The sequence below is a fragment of the Primulina tabacum genome, chromosome 8 (assembly GCF_025594145.1).
Source record: "Primulina tabacum isolate GXHZ01 chromosome 8, ASM2559414v2, whole genome shotgun sequence".
NCBI lineage: Eukaryota > Viridiplantae > Streptophyta > Magnoliopsida > Lamiales > Gesneriaceae > Primulina > Primulina tabacum.
The window spans coordinates 6,248,370-6,265,337 of record NC_134557.1 but is presented as its reverse complement, the minus strand read 5'-3'; the positions used below and the strand labels follow the sequence as shown (position 1 = coordinate 6,265,337).

General features: G+C 37.3%; 2 protein-coding genes and 1 pseudogene across 4 annotated transcripts; 2 read left to right on the top strand and 1 right to left on the bottom strand.

Annotated features, from left to right (window-relative positions):
- The first annotated feature begins 140 nt into the window (after nt 1-140).
- On the top strand, nt 141-9,043 carry LOC142553373 (laccase-13-like; annotated as a pseudogene).
- Nucleotides 9,044-9,625: 582 nt separating this feature from the next.
- On the top strand, nt 9,626-13,036 carry LOC142553372 (serine/threonine-protein kinase 54-like). Of its 3 annotated transcripts, none has more exons than XM_075663580.1 (4): nt 9,626-10,281; nt 10,358-11,441; nt 11,667-11,971; nt 12,731-13,036. In XM_075663580.1, the coding sequence occupies exons 1-3, from the start codon at nt 9,884-9,886 to the stop codon at nt 11,967-11,969; spliced, it is 1,785 nt and encodes a 594-aa protein (XP_075519695.1). In that variant the 5' UTR covers nt 9,626-9,883; the 3' UTR covers nt 11,970-11,971; nt 12,731-13,036. The 3 variants fall into 3 exon arrangements, with proteins under 3 accessions (XP_075519695.1, XP_075519694.1, XP_075519693.1); XM_075663579.1 differs by lacking the exon at nt 12,731-13,036 and adding an exon at nt 12,578-12,714; XM_075663578.1 differs by lacking the exon at nt 12,731-13,036 and having other exon boundaries at nt 9,627-10,281; nt 11,667-12,110.
- A 2,118-nt stretch (nt 13,037-15,154) lies between these two features.
- Nucleotides 15,155-16,531, bottom strand: LOC142553371 (uncharacterized). The gene has a single exon (XM_075663577.1). The coding sequence runs from the start codon at nt 16,215-16,217 to the stop codon at nt 15,483-15,485; it is 735 nt and encodes a 244-aa protein (XP_075519692.1). The 5' UTR covers nt 16,218-16,531; the 3' UTR covers nt 15,155-15,482.
- Nucleotides 16,532-16,968: the final 437 nt, after the last annotated feature.

Here is a 16,968-nt window from a genome sequence, read left to right as displayed (position 1 = left end):
AACCCATTTTAGCTTAAATCATTAGTTTTGTTTTGTAGACAGGATTAATTTTTTTGTACTGACTACTGCTTTATTTTCCGCTTGCCGTGGACTTTGCAGGTTGAATATTATTATTTAACTCGCGTTTTTATCATATACTGCAGATATGTGTGGCAGTACAAGCTTTTGTTGGTCCATCTGTATTCTTATTGGAATTCACTTCCATTAGCTTATGAACGGTAGATTCATCACTTCATCACATTTCTTATTATTTAGGGAAGTTCTATATTTTTGCATCTAGTGTATTAGTTTGAGTTTCTGGCACGAGACTTCACTTTCTGAAATCCGTATTCATCTTTCCTTTTGCTTCTCTTGGCCTACCTCTGAGTTTCATTTTTCTTTGTAGCTATAAATCCTTGGATGTGAAAAATATTTTACTGGAGACAATATCGCACCACATTTTACCACAGATGCTAGCATCTCCTATGTGGTCTGATTTAAATGACCTCTTATCGGAATATATAAAGTTTATGGACGACCACTTTCGAGAATCCGCAGATCTCACTTTCCTTGCGTATCGCCATAGAAACTACTCAAAAGTATGAGGCTCTTACTACTAATTTGCATAAAGTGCTAAGATAAAATTCTCTCATGAATGAACAGATGGAGAATCTAATATCACCTATCGACTGTTTAATAAGCAAGATAAATACATCAGGTTGTATTTTTTTTGGTCCATTACAAACGATAGCTACCTATTTAATTCTAACTTAAAGAAGTTTGTTTGGAGTATGAGCATTTTTATTTAGATGCGCCGTGTGAAAACTTGATTATATTTTTCTATTTAACTGTTCTAGATAATTATTGTTAGAGTAAAAACCACAAAGTAGTCCTGAGAGGCAGCCTTTTAAATTAGTCTACAAAGAAACCATGTGAATATATTCTACTTGATATCATATCATTCGAAATAATGGTACTTTGAGCTGGAGTTTTAAGGTTCTCCATCTAAATGTGCTGTGTGAAAAATCATTTCCTCTCACTGTCATAGGTGATTGAATTTGTCCAATTTAAAGAGAGATTGCAACACTCAAATCAGTATTTGATGGCGAAGATTGAAGTAGCCATTTTACAGCTAAAGCAGAACTCAAATAACATTGATGAAGCAGAGGTAACCATGTTATGGATTTGTGATTTTCTAGCAGTTGCTAAATTTACTTTTGAGCGACTTTAGTATTTGGGTGAACATGGATATTTATTTACCCTCCTTGTTTGTCATTGAATGATATATGTATTGTAGAAATCAAACTTTGGACTATATAGATGAGTAATCTAGTTTTTTCCCAGATTGTATCTTTTTGAAAGAATATTATTTCCTAAGTTGTATCTTTTTCAATACTTTTTCAGTCCATCTTGGAGAGCTCGAAGTTTGGAACTCATTTTCTTGGGCTCTCAAATGAGATCAGAATCAAACCTTTGACTTTTAATGAAGATTTGAAGTTGCGACCTTGATGGACACCCACAAATGATAAAAATTACCTCTTGGGTCAGTATTGTTTTCTACTTGTGATCGCATCATCACTAGAACTTTATTAGCTTCTCTTCTTGTGATTGCATCATCACTAGAACTTAATTAGCAAACTTAATTGTAGAATGTGCTGTGACCATTTTTCTAGGGTAATCGTAATATATTCTTACTTCCCAAATCTGTCTTAGCACGGGGTGTCACCATCTAACTAAAGAGCTATTTTGGGACTTGATAGTTAATTTCGATGGCTACATTATCTATTGACTGCTTTTCCATATCTCCAGGAGCTTTCGAAGGAGTGTCTCATTGTCCTACAGCAAACATGGTAAGAAATTCCACCGTCAACTTAGTAAATTAACTATATGTTCTCCATGGTAAATGCCTAGACGTTAGAAGCAAAGAAGCTTTAATATTACGAGAAACATCAGTAAATGAACATGGAAAATTAGTTATGTATAGGCTGGCATTCACAGTGGGTCAATATTTCTCTATTTTTGGGTTGACCAAGGCTTATCGTATTTTTATTGCTAATGAATATACTTTCTTTTAGAATTTTAATCCTCCTTGTTTTCTGATTTGATGAAATCCATATCTTGGCTGCCTTTGTAGGTCATTGTCAGTGCCTATGCAACTATTATCTTATTTTTATGAGTTATAAAAGTGCAAACGATAGTAGTATTTCCTCTTTTCAATAGACTAAAATAACTCGTTATAAATTTAGGGGAAAAATTAGGAAACATGAATTTAGTAGGATAATTAATGATGAAGTCCCTTTTCTTTCTTGTGGGTGAAAATTTACCATTAATTATTATTAAGGAATGTGATTATGGGGAAGTCTTATGGTTTACTTTCATCAGAATTTAAAACTTTTTTCGTCCTTTTTTTATGAGAACAGAAAATCCCATTAAACTCGATGAAAAAAATAATTTGATATGGTAATACATGTGAATATTATAAATAACTAAAGATGCTATTTTATAAGTTTAATAGCGTTCTAGTTTTAAGATAACAGGTAATTTAATCAAGAAAGTGTTGATAAACTGGAAACTATGCTAGTATTTGATGATTCTCCCTTTTAAGAATAAAACTTGTTCTGTTAAGATTGTAGAAAAAAATTAACGTCAGTTTTGCAAACACGTGATGTAACATTTTTGTGATGTTGAACAACTAGAGAATGTTTCTGCCCTTTGCGATATAAATTCTCGTTAAAGTTGTTAAAAAGGTGTTTGATTTTGTAACTTAATATAATTGTGATTATCTCGATTCTGAACAACTCAATAAATAAAAATTTTGAATTTGCAATTACTAATTATCATCTTATGTTAAATGAAAATGCGCTTCATATTTTTAAAATTAGGAAATATATGAACTACTTTTATTTCATTATTTAAAGTTTAATAAATATTTAAAATTAAATGTTTACTCCATTAGCTTAATTTAAAAAATTAACTGAAACCTTTATTAAACTAACGAGTTTCCTAATTAAAATCAAATTTTCCATTTAGTTAACTTATTTTAGATTATCATTTTTCCCAATTTTAGTCACTCTAATGCTTATGGTATTAAATGTAGCTGTCAGTCATTGAACAAATTTTTCTTTTTTCTTATGCCTTTCTTTCCTACATATGAGTATTTTTCTGTGTCTGGTATTTTCTTTTTGCTTCTCTCTATCTGTTTCAGTATCTATACGGGTTCACTGAAATTTACTCCACTCTATTCTCAGTATAACCAAATCAAACAGACAGAAGCAAATGTGCTAAATTTGATAGAAAAGAGGTCTATTCTTCCACGGATGGTATATTTGTCAATACACTCTGCTTCAGGGTTAGTCAAGAAAAATATCGGAGCCAATGGATCGGTTGTTGATCCCAAACTCTCAGTGGAACAAAAGTTTTTACTCGAGCGCCATGCTAAGATATTAGAATATCGCTTCATGGATGCAATTGAACTTGTTTTGGGGGTTTCTAGTGGCCAGAAATCCTTCGAGGTATGTTCATTTTGATGTCACAGTTGTTTTTCTGTATTGTTGCTATTCTTGAACTACTTGGCCAGATCTGTGTTTTACAATTTAGAAGGCTTCTTAGTTGAGCATGTTATAAGAGACCAATTCTATGGTCAGTTGGGGATTTGGCTCTTCATTATGATTGTTTCCTCATATTTGGACTTGGGGAAATAAAAAATAATACCGGACGGAATGAAAATGGATATCTGTAGAAGCACGCGAGATTTATTGCTGTTAAAAAAAAACCGCAGGAGTACTATTTAAGGCTGAGATTTCTGCTATTAGTTGGTATTAAGATGGATAGTTGTGAGTTTTCACCAAGTCTTTGAGATGGCCATTTACTTTTCTTTAGCAGCAACATTTTATTTTCAAATCCAATTGGAATATTTGGCATAAATATTATACACACACACACACACACACACACATATATCAGACTTACATAAATATAGGCCTTGTTGGTGACAGTTAGTGATGTTAGGAGTAAGTATGGTGCCACGTTTCACATGCACGTTGATTATTGGGTATTCTGCAACGAGTCATAAATATGAATCATTATATGCTTTGATGCTATCTCATCCGTGTTCGTGCTCTTTTGTTTGCCATCTTCAGAAATATTCGTTATTTTCTACTCTCCCTTTCTTTTAATGAGACATCTTTATACTCTATTATTTGCACGCTTTCGGACTCTGTTAAAGTCTGGGTATAGCCCGTGGTGTTTAACTAACCACGTGGACATGTTTTAATCTTGAATCACAAAGCAGTAACCACCTGTGTTGTAATGTCCTGTTCTAACGAGGGCATTCATTTGTTCCTAATTGTCAACTTAGGCATGAACATGATATTAAAGTTTTTCTCGTATCCTTCTGATCCTATCAGGTTTAAGAATAACTACCATTGATCTGGCTTTACATGGCGAATTTCTTTACTTCAAATTTGGATCTGTGTGTGCATTTTTCAAATACTCTTCTTCAGTGTTCAACTAAAAGTTGTGGTGTTGTGCAGGAACCAAGTTCGGACATTATTGACTGGATAAATTTCTGCATTTTTTTGAATGCATGGAATTTAATTTCTCATGAAATTATGCTTTCGGACAGAAGCGACCCTACCTCTGGTACATGGCATATTGTGAATTCTATGCTGAGAAAGTCCATAATAGAGAAGATTAATTCTGCAGGGCCAGTAGTCTCTTCTCCTGGAGCTACTCTTCCTTTTCTGGTTCAACTTATAACAGAACCCTTATCTTGGCATGGCTTAATCATCCAATCTTGTGTTCGGTCACTTGTTCCTTCAGGGAAAAAGAAAAAGAAAGGTGGGCCTACAGAACAATCAAATTTGCAGATTTCTTATACGTTACAGAATTCAATCCGGTCCCTATGTGACACAATACACATAATTGTGAAATGGTTAAAAGAACAACTTGACAAACCAGAAGATGAAAATTTCGAAGCAATATTTTCCACAATTCAGGACCAAAACGATAATGGGCCTGGCAAAGTATTCCAAGCGCTCGAGTCTTCTCTTTCACTGATGAAGGATGCCGATCTAGGGGATAGAATTCTCGAGTCGCTGAATTCTTGGATTGCGGCTGATATTCCAAGAAAGATAATTTCTGGGCAACACGGTTTACTGTCAGAGTTCCTCAGAATTTGTGAATTGAAAATAAAATCATTACAGGAACTTAGTATGAATCTGTAGCTGAAATTTCATCTGGATTTTTTTAGGAGCGATAGATGTTGCTTGCGGCTACCATTTCTAAGTTCTGTCATTTTTTAGTTCATTTTTCCTCTTAGGTGTTATTTCAATTCATCAATACATGGAAATGACACAATAGATGTTTAAAGATTGTCTCGATTTGATGCGTTGTAACATACAAGAATAATGTAACTTTTCTTTATTTGCTATGTTGTAAATTGCCAGAAAATCGGTTAATCCGGTCAGTATGCGTTATTTGGTTTCATCCCAATGTTTCTTTGCTATTGTGAGTCGCAGTTGTCTGTTCTCAGAGGAATGTCTACTGTGTATCCATGAAAACGCTTCATTTATGCTATGGAATCCCCAAAATGCTCTGTAAATGGAACAAGCTTGTTGGTTGGCTCTGATATGGGTTTGTTTTTATGTATGTAAGTCGTCCATTTACAGTTGTACGTATAAAATGATATTTCATTATTAATTTGAAATGAAACAAAAATAATATAATTATGTGAAGTATTAAATAATTTGTTCAAGGAGGGAGAAAAATTAGGGAGATTGCACAGAAAAATTAGGGAGATTGCATTGCATGGATATTTATACCCGTGGATTCTTTTCCTCGTTCTTTTTATCTTGAGTATCTCATATCCACGGAATCAATAGAATAAACAGAAAGACAATCTCGATGACTTGACTTTTATTCATTCTTACAATACAATAATATCTTCAATATTTAATATTGGAGGTCCGACCATGGTTGGTTACATTGAGCTATTGAACTGCACCATGACTCGTCATTACTAAACCTCAAACTTGGGATCCCATTAACGACTCTTTTTTTAAAATAATGAACATGGATAATTAGTTACGGTAGATTACTTAATGCACAATAATTCACAGGCTTTTCACCTGTTTGTCCTTTTAGGACATTTGTGTATGGTTCCATTATGGGACTACACACACACACACACATATGTAAAAAAGTGTACTTTTCTCGTATGTCTCTCTCGTCATGCACCTTCAATCGATATGTAATGTGACTGTATCACCAAATTTGTTCAGAATCAGACCCACGAAGGTGAGTGAGCATATTTTGGCCGGTTGGATTAATATTTTGAAAAGAAAATTACAAACAAAACTTTAAAAAACTTCAAATTTTAGAACTGTTTGTGTTTGCTTATTTTTAACTTGTCATTTTTTTTTACCTTTACAAATCAAGCTAGTGGGTGCACCAAATGGTACTAGATTAACTTTATACAAGTCTGGTGTCTTTGTTGACCAAACCAAGTTCCCAAAAAACAACCAATTTTTGCAGTACACAAACTGAAGTCCATTTATTAAGGCAAACCCATCGGTGATTAGTGTCATACTAGAAAATAAAAAGCAAGAAACATGGAGCACCTCAATCCTAGTGCCATGCAATGCAACAGTATCTCTATTCTCATTCTTCTTGCTGTGTTCTCAGCCTTCTCATCAGCAAACGCTGAGACACATTACCATCAATTTGTTGTATGTCTCTAGGGGCGATTCGATAGTCAGCCCTCATTTTTAGATTTATTTTTTTCAAATTTTACATATAATTTTTTTCGAAAACAAATTGATTTTGTCGATCCGAAATTGTATTAAGTTGCTATTTCTCGGAAGCTTTTGGATTAACTAACTTCCTTTAGCTACCTAGTTCTCCTATTTAGAATGAGTAGTGATGTTTTGGTATTTTATATGCATGACAGGTCCAGGCAACTCCAGTGAAGAGGTTGTGCAAAACTCACAACATAATCACAGTGAATGGACAGTTTCCAGGCCCGAATTTAGAAGTTCGTGATGGCGATAAGCTCATCATTAAAGTCATAAATAGCGCGCGCTACAACGTCACTCTCCACTGGTACACAAGAAAATTCTTTATCAAAAGCTAGAACTTAAAAATATTGATACAACGGTACTAACGAAATTTGCCTGATAGGCACGGTATTCGACAGATGCGAACCCCATGGGCTGATGGCCCGGAATATGCGACACAGTGCCCGATTCAGCCTGGAACAAGCTATACATACAGGTTCACTATCGAGAACCAGGATGGCACACTGTGGTGGCATGCTCATAGCAAATGGCTAAGAGCTACAGTTTAGGGAGCACTCATTATTCGCCCCAAATTGGGTGCTCCTTATCCTTTTCCAGAACCAAAACAGGACATCCCTATACTCCTTGGTACATATAAAATTAAAATCAGAAAGTATTTTCATATTTGCGCACATGCATATTAACTCTAAGGACATACATCTAAGTAACGGGACTCGGATTCTCTTTCCGTTGGACAGGGGAATGGTGGAATAGAGACATCATTAGCGTCCTTCGACAGGCTCAGTTTACGGGTGCTGCACCTAATGTGTCCAACGCATACACTATCAACGGCCAACCTGGAGATCTATAAAAATGTTCCAGCCAAGGTTAGATACTGATACATGGACAACTGGCTCGATTTTCTTTTTTCACACGTTCGAATGGTTGAGTCTCATCGACTGATTTATTTTGTCTTTTCTTGTCACAGAAACTACAAAGTTCCATGTGAAGTCCGGGGAGACAGTTCTTTTAAGGATCATCAATGCTGCACTCAATCAAGAACTCTTCTTCACTGTAGCCAAGCACATGCTAACTGTAGTTGGGAACGACGCAGCCTACAACAAGCCATTCACCACCCGCATCATCATGCTCGGGCCGGGACAGACTACCAATGTGCTTCTAACCGCAAACCAACCCTCAGGCCACTATTACATGACAGCAAGCCCATACCACTCCGCCCAAAACGCGCCATTTGACAACACTACCGCCACTGCAATCCTGGAGTACGAATCTGCTTCCTGCAGTGGCAAGAATGTCGCAGCCTCAAAGCCATTAATGCCGATAATTCCCGCCTTCAACGACACAGCAACCGTGACAGCATACACGAGCCAGGTACGGAACCTAGCCTCGAAAAAAGCAAAAGTCGTCCCTACTCTAATCGATGAGAATCTCTTCTTTACCGTCGGATTGGGGCTTGTGAACTGCTTTCCTGGACCAAGATGCCAGGGCCCTAATAACACACGCTTCGCGGCTAGCATGAACAACGTATCATTCCTTCTTCCTCGAAGAACCTCCTTATTACAAGCTTACTACCAAAACATACCTGGAATCTACACTACAGACTTCCCACCGGTTCCGCCTGTCACGTTTGATTACACCGGAAACGTGAGCCGTGCATTGTGGCAGCCCAGATTCGGCACCAAGTTATACAGGCTGAAGTTCGGTTCAAATGTGCAGATTGTCTTACAAGACACGGCCATTGTGTCGACAGAAGACCATCCTATTCATCTTCACGGATACCATTTCTATGTCATGGCACAAGGTTTCGGGAACTTCAACCCCAGAAGAGACACGGCTGGATTCAACCTCGTCGACCCCCCGTTGCGGAACACGATAAACGTGCCCGTTGGCGGCTGGGCCGTTATCCGTTTCGTGGCCGACAATCCAGGTAATCGTAACTCATTTAAGCATCATCACCAGATATGGTTGGTTCATTTACTAGATAGCTTGATTCTGTTGGTTTGTGCAGGAGTTTGGTTGATGCATTGTCACATAGATTCACATCTAGCTTGGGGGTTGTCTATGGCTTTCTTGGTAGAGAATGGAGATGGAGAGTTGCAGTCCATTGAGCCACCTCCACCTGATCTTCCTCCTTGTTAGAAATATAATATAATCCCAAGATTGTTTACTTTCGTTTCCTCGAATCTACAATTTATTCAGACACTGTTCCATTTATTCCATTTACAACTATTTGTCATTTGTGAAGGATATATATGCAATTAAATTAATGCATGATTTCATGGTTTTAATTACGATTCACATGCAATGTAACCGGTGTTCTAAAACGCACTTTTAAGCTTGAAGCTCGACAAAAACGCTCCGGGGTACTTCACGATTTTTAGAACCTTGAATGTAACACAATAAGCAAACATAAAAAAAAAAAAATCATTCATTATTATAGAAGGTTGGGATATTAAAAAAGGTATGGACCTACGGGGATTCGGGTGTTGGATATAATTTGCTTGTCTCCACAGTGTTTGATAATGTGTAGACACTTGTTGGAACATTGTCTTATGGTTTAAAATGTCAATTTCCAGCTACCATCAAGGCAAGATTGATTCAATTTGAGAAATGCAATTACATTCTTGAAAATATGATTCAATTTGATAAATGCAATTATCAGTAATATGGGGAGAGGAGACAAAGTTATGAGTTATCTTTGTAATGATTATTTTTATTAACTTTTTTAAGAGGGGGAAAATAAAAAAAAATAAAAAAATTGTTTTAATAATTTTTTAATGGGACAAAAAAGGAATGTGGGCTGGGCTCAAGCAAAAGAAGCCCAGGTCGGCTGCACCGTTACTATCAATGGCCAACAACGGCAAGGCCAGCGGTCTCATCCATGTCACAGAGCAGTAGTCCAGGGAACACCCGGTTCCTCCTCCCATGCTTCACTCATAATTCTATTGGTTTCTTCCGGTTTTGTTATTTAATCTGTTTTAGTTTGATTATCTCAATGTGAGTCAAGAGCCACTCCTCGTGTCTGATGGAAAAAAGTAATTATTTCAGATATTAGTATATATATCAGTGCAGTGCATCTGCGAAAGCTGAGTTTGTGCTGAGCCGATATGGCTGCGGCTTTGGAGTGCTGGTCCAGCAGAACCAGTACGGATGAGGACATGGTGGAGCAGGTGCTCATGCGAACCCAGGACAGATCCGAGTGCCCGCCGTCGAACCCACCCCCCGCCGCCGCCGCCAACTCCTCGGCCACCGCAAATATTCGAGAGTCACCCTTGCAGAAGCGCTTCCAGCGGCTGAGCCGCAATGTGTCGGAGGCCATTGCTTCGATTAAGAACTCGTTGAATTTCGATTCGGCTCGTGAGGTGCAGGCCACTGAGCCTTCGGGGTGCCGGAGACACGTTTGGGGAAGTGTTGTACGGAGCTTGACGCAGCTGTACCCCGGGAGTCAACTTCCAGAGAAATTGGTCTCTAATCTGCGCAAACATTATGATTCTTTACCCCTCAGGTGAAAGCATTCATTCAAATATCTTCCGTTTATGTTTCTTGAGCACTCAGTTGATCATTTTTATTGATATTGATAGCTATGCACAAGCGGGATTTGAAATGAAAGACGTGTTCTTGCACATAAAGTTGATGGAGCAAGCATCGGCGGAGGATCATCCGGCTATTATGATTCAAGAAATATCTGATGATGAAGTGAATGGCTCCGTATTTAAGCTTACATTTGCTTGTAACTCTTCAATTTCATGGCCAGCCATGTCAGGGGCTCTCGATAGTTCTTCGATTTTCTGTAAGAAGTTACAAATCTTTGAGAAGAAGAGTTTTACTCTGGGAATAGTTTTGCTTTTAATTCAAACTGGGCAGGAAAAATTATTCAAATTCCGGATTGAAAATGCACTTAAACTAGCTTTAAAGAGGCCAAAACACAATCCCATCAAGCTCTCCTTTGGACTTTGCGGATGCCAAGAGGAGAGTACTAAGGGAAGGGATCTTGGAGACATTGAAGAAGATTGTAACGGAGATCAAAATTATAGAAATGGAGGAGAAAATTTGGGCTCAAAAGTTCATTTAAAACTCCCTCTTCCAGATGATTTGATTGCAGTTTCTGTTGATGAATGGCAGACTGTGACTTCTGGTAAAGAAGGGGTGGGGAAATGGTTGTTGAGTTACGATTCTGTCGAGATAATAGATCAGATTGGACCAAGTACTTTTAAGGGGACGTTCAAGGGTAAAAAAGTTGGGATCGAAAAGATCAAAGGGTGTGACAAAGGACATGCCTATGAGTTTGAGCTAAGGAGAGATTTGTTGGAATTGATGACTTGTGGACATAAGAACATCTTGCAGTTCAATGGCGTTTTTATAGATGAGAATCACGGATTATGCATCGTGACAAAATTGATGGAGGGAGGATCCGTCCAAGAATTGATTATGAAGAACAAGAAACTTCATCTGAAAGAAATTGTAAGGATTTTGGTAGATGTAGCAGAAGGAATTAAGTTCATGAATGATCATGGTATTGCTTATAAAGACTTGAATACTCAAAGGATGTTATTAGACAAACATGGGAATGCTTGTGTTGGAGACATGGGAATAGTTGCTACTCGCAAGAGTGTTGGTGAGGCTATGGAGTATGAAACTGATGGATATCGATGGCTGGCTCCTGAGGTGTGTTCTCTTCTTTTTAATTCCATTTTTAGCTTTTGGTTTGGTTTTGGTTCAACTATTTGTTCATACATTTTCTTGGATGCTCTCTCTTTGTTGATGCTAATTGTTTCTATAATTTGGTCAATGTCGGAAAAAATTTCATTTTTTTGAAGCGTTCTATGTGGAACATACTTGTTTATTTGGTTTGGTCATTCGATCGATCTAACTTATTCTTGGAAATAATAGATCATTTCAGGTGATCCGGAGAATGTTGTAGAGTCGAGGATGAGCAACGCTTATAGTTTTGGGATGGTAATATGGGAGATGGTGACCGGCGAGATTGCTTATTCTGCTTATTCACCAGTGCAAGCTGCAGTTGGGATAGCTGCTTGTGGGCTTCGGCCTGAAATTCCCGAGGGCTGCCCACAGATTCTAAGATTGCTGATGATAAAATGCTGGAACAACTCCCCCTCTAAACGGCCACAATTTTCCGAAATTGTATCGACTTTGATGAGTGTCAGCAACAATAACACAAGTGCTACTCGATAGTAGTAAGTTTCTTGTGCTATCTAGTTTAACGATAGTAAATGGTGCATTAAAGAAAGCTTGCAACTGAGTATCCCCAAAATAAATGAAAATATAGTGTCAACCATGAAAAGCTTTTGTTTTCATGAAGTTGAGGTTATCTCATAGTGTTGAGTATTTTGTTATTCAGTATTATAGTATCTGTTGTGAAAAATGAAGCGATACCAATATTCTCAGTCTACCATGTATAGTTACCCTTCGATTACGTAATTAAGACGAGAAGAATCCAAATATGCCTCTCCTAGTATGACTATTCTTGTAACTAACTTTGCATGACATAATATATTCAATAGACTTACCTGGGAGAAATAAAGATCGGAAGGGAAGGCCGTGTGCGTTTAATGGACCCAAAAGTTTAATGATTTAAGGACTTAACTGGTTATAGTAAGCATCAAGGGGCTAAATGAAATACCTAATCCATAGAGATACAAAATGTAGTTGTTCTACATGTCTCTATAATGGCTTGTTGATGGTGCCAAAAGGAAGAATCCTTCTTATTTATTTCATTTTACTTTCACTTATTTTTGTCTGCCAAAACAATGACCACACCTTGATCTTTTTGTCACAAATAGAGTCAGCTTGGCATTTGGGCCTTTTCTTTCCATACTCAGTCCCCAATGTGATTCGAACACCTATCTTCATCAAGGGACATCTACTATTCACGGCTCGAGCTGTGTGGAGTCGTCATGGTCACTTTTCACCAATATTTCTGTATGCAACACCAGGTTTAAATGAGGCCTAGTCCCACTGTTTCTTGTATTATGATCTTTTGATGATATCATGTACACGCACGAGTGAAGGCCAAGATCAGAGATCTGTTTCGTATTCATCAACTGTGCGTGGAGATTAATGATATGTGTCAGTACGTAGGATCAAAGTCTCGCAGAATAATTGTCCAAGATTCTTGTCTAAGCATATGGTAACAAAAAGTTGTAGTGCAGCAGTATTAATCGACTTTGCCAAAGGGGCTCTGAAGGGCATCCATCTGCTACTCATTAGTCTTGTCTTGTGGGGTGCACATGCCGATCATGTGAGCCCCCAATTTAGTTGTCAACAGCGATGGAATGAATAGAAGCAAATTTTTAAATCCTACATATAATCTCTACACAAATTCAAATGTGCAACTACACATTATGTCACGAAGATCAACTAAATTTTTAAATCTTGAAGTACAACTATTTTCTTGCTTAAATCTCTCTATAAAATACTGTTTCGGTGTGTATCCTTTTTAATATTTTAGTATAATTGTTTCTGCTTTTTGAAAAATTGAAAAACAATTCTCATTCTGATTAATGTTATTGAGTAGGACTCTTGTGAGACGCTCTCACAAATCTTTATTGTGAGACGGGTCAATTATACCGATATTCACAATAAAAAGTAATACTCTTAACATAAAAAGTAATACTTTTCATGGATGACCCAAATAAGAAATCCGTCTCACAAACTACGTCCCGCGAGACCGTCTCATACAAGTTTTTGCCAATGTTATTAGCTCAGTTATCGAACCGGTTTATCTTAAAAAAGTTCAATTGGTCTGATAGGTTGAAACGACGTCAGATCGGAAAACCATTATATTATAAATAATAATATAATATAATATAATAAATTATATATTTTAAATTCTAAATATTTTATATATATAAAAATAATTTTTTTTATTTATTCAAGTTTAAAATTTTAATATTTTAATAATATAAATAAAATCAAATATAATTATATATATATATATATATATATATATATTAAAAATAAATAAATCAACATAGTTACTCAGATATGAAACCATCTACGCTTCACCTGTTCAGGCATCATTAAATTCCGTTTGTTTTTCTTACAAATAATAGATAGATAACTTATCACAGTTGCAAACATTTACTAGTTCAAAGATTTACGTTACAATTTATGGTTCATAAATTGTGACAGTTACATAAATAACTCTGGACCACAATGAAACATTAAAGAACGATGCATGAAAAATAATTTAACTCGAAATATAAATGCAGGTTTTTCAAACTTCATATACGTGAGCTTCAGTTTGAATCTACATGTTGGCTGAGCTCGAAAGATTTGGTTTTGAATTCGAATACTATTCATACAACTACGTACAGAAGCTGGCGAGCCACGTCGATCCACCCCATCTCTATCTGCTGTACCTCTTTCGTCCCAGGCTTCCCACAGTTCCTCCCACATCAACCAGTGGCACATCCTAGATTATTTGGAGATCGATATTGGTGAAACTTCGTATTACCTTCAACCATAGGTTCATGCCATCATTTGGTGATTGCTCAACCACCACTGTGCATTGCGGCATGAATTTCTGCTACGGTGGTCCACACTGCATCTATCTAAAGCCCGAGTCACCGGTTGTCTAAATATATCTAGCACCAAGGTTACGGAAAACTACATCCCATTTGCAGATTTCACCAGCACACGAAGATTCGTTACAGGTCCATGAACAGCTCCGTTAATATTTTAACACCATCCAGAGAGACAATTTGTAGATTTCACAGATGTGCAGTATCAACTAAAAATTAAAATAAAAATAAAAATCGGGCTTTATGGATATTCACATGGCCTCATGCATGTACCAGATCCTTACAGAGTGTACAAAATTCATTCACACCATAACACTTTCAGTATTTTGTTCCGCAAAAATACACTAATATCATCAAATTATATATTTAACAAGTGCATAATCTGTTCGCATAAATGGAAGTCAGAACAACAAATAAATAATTGAGTCACCACAGACAAACACAGACTAGCTTTGCAGCCAAGGTTGAGGTTTTGGACTATATCTAAAGCACAAGCAGGTAAACATAAGCGAAAAAATCGAAACTTTCTTATCAGCAAGTTTGTTTTCACAAGACATCCTAATGAAAGAAATCATCCCGTGTGTTTAGAACAGATTACTCCATGATTGAAGTTGTTATTTTGAATCAACATCGATTGTGAACTTTTCCTATAAAAATATTATATTTGGGGGAGTGAACTCGATTGTTCTATATAAGCACATCAGAGTACCTCAACTAAATTCTTGAACCGTCCATTTTCCATGGTAAAATGCTAAAACTGGCAATTGGCATCTATATCCAAGCATACAGATGAATATTCTTCTGTAAGCAAATAATGAGAAACGAAGATGGAAATAACAGAAGGATGACAGGCTCAAGAATAAAACAACAATAGATTCTGTATAGTAACACAATAACGGATCGATGTATGAACCTTCCCACTACTCTCTTTTTTCCTTTTTCTTTCCGCCACTAAATTACAAACAAAACGACATCAAAATCAACACAAAACTACGTTAAAATCAGCTAAAGGGCGTGAGAAAGCAAATCCACAATTAGAAATGGTAAAGAACTAAAGTTGCGGGCGCTTTCCCATGTCATAAAGACCACTTCTGGTCGTTTTTCAAATACAAATCTAACGCTGGTTCTAACTAAATAACTTGTGACTTAACTTAGAAGAGGATCAGAGGGGTGCTGAGGAACAAGAGGGGCACCTAATGAGACCATTCTCATTGCACATAGTACAACTCCGGAAGCCAGATTTCTCGCTGTTGTAGCACTTGTGGCTTCCGCTGCACGCTCGGCAAAGAATGAATCTGTATCCACTGCAAACCTCGCACGTGCCAGGATCTTCCGGCGGCAGCCCCTCAACGTGATTCTTGAGCTGGCCGCTCTCGTGAAGATGTTTCACCTCATCCACCCCACCAACGTACCTGCCGCCAATGAAGACCCTCGGGAGCGTCAATTTGGACTTCTCCGACTGGCCCAGGATCCTCTGCAGCTCGTCCATGAACCCGGAGTCCATTGACAGATCCCGCTCGTCGATCGACACGCGGAAGGAACGGAGGATGGATCGGACGGCCTTGCAGTCCTCGAACGTACGGCGGACCACGCGCAGGCTCGTGAAGTACACTACTATTTTCTTCTCCGCATCCGGGATTCGAATTTCTCCATTTTGTGACTGCTTGTCCGGAGCTTCGGGGGGTAAGGATAGGCTTCGGAGGAGGGCATTAACACTGCGTGTGCGGTGGCAAATTGGAAGCTTTCTAGGTGAATCGGGAGTATCTCCGCCACCTCCGACACAGATGCCGTCAACGTTGGAGAGGAGGCTGTGGATATCCTTGAAAGAGGAGCAAGCAAACTTAGGAGACGGCGCATTGTGGATCCGAACCCTCGATTTCGTTCTCCTAAGCCACATGGGTTCCAAGATTGAATCAATATATGCAACCCAGAAACAGATTTCTTCAAATATCAACACAAGCGGTGAGAATTTCCGTTAGATAATGAAGGGATCCTCTGTTTGTTAGTACATTTTTTCAAATTTCGACGCGCAATGTGGATTCGTGGGGATTGGGAAATGGAGGAAGAAGCTGGAAAAGCGCTGAGAATTTGGGTTTGGCGGGTGGAGTTGTCAGAGAACCAACCCTTTGTCAACGTGCTCGGTTTCTTTCCTTGGTGTTTAATCTTTCGAGTCATTTCATTTCAGCCTATTCAGTTTCATCGTATTTTCTTAATTATTTCAATGTCTTTCTTAAAGAGATTACGGGTTGAAAATAAAAATTATAAATATTGAAATTAATGTATAATGATATATGTAATGATATATTTATTTTGAGTATATTTTTTATGAGACTGTCTCAAAAATTATTATTTGTGAAACGAGTCAATCTTATCGTTATTCACAATAAAAAGTAATATTCTTAGCATAAAAAGTAATACTTTTTCATGGATAACCCAAATAAGAGACCCGTCTCACAAAATACGACATGTGAAATCGTCTCACACAAATTTTTGTCATTTATTTTTAGATTATTTTAAAGAATTTGTGAACATTTATGATATTAAAATTAAAATTAAATGTGTTACTAAAAAACATGAGATTATTTTCACAACTAACCTAGAGTAATTTTTTTTTTGTTAAAATCGATTTAGACCAGAAGGAGTAGTCG

What these genes read in the sequence shown, in the direction of transcription:
- LOC142553372 (XM_075663580.1), top strand. Translation starts at nt 9,884, where the DNA reads ATGGCTGCGGCTTTGGAGTGCTGGTCCAGCAGAACCAGTACGGATGAG. An exon ending in TATGATTCTTTACCCCTCAG is followed by an intron (nt 10,282 to 10,357) that starts GTGAAAGCATTC and finishes TGATATTGATAG; the next exon opens with CTATGCACAAGCGGGATTTG. An exon ending in ATCGATGGCTGGCTCCTGAG is followed by an intron (nt 11,442 to 11,666) that starts GTGTGTTCTCTT and finishes TGGAAATAATAG; the next exon opens with ATCATTTCAGGTGATCCGGA.
- LOC142553371 (XM_075663577.1), bottom strand. Translation starts at nt 16,217, where the DNA reads ATGTGGCTTAGGAGAACGAAATCGAGGGTTCGGATCCACAATGCGCCG.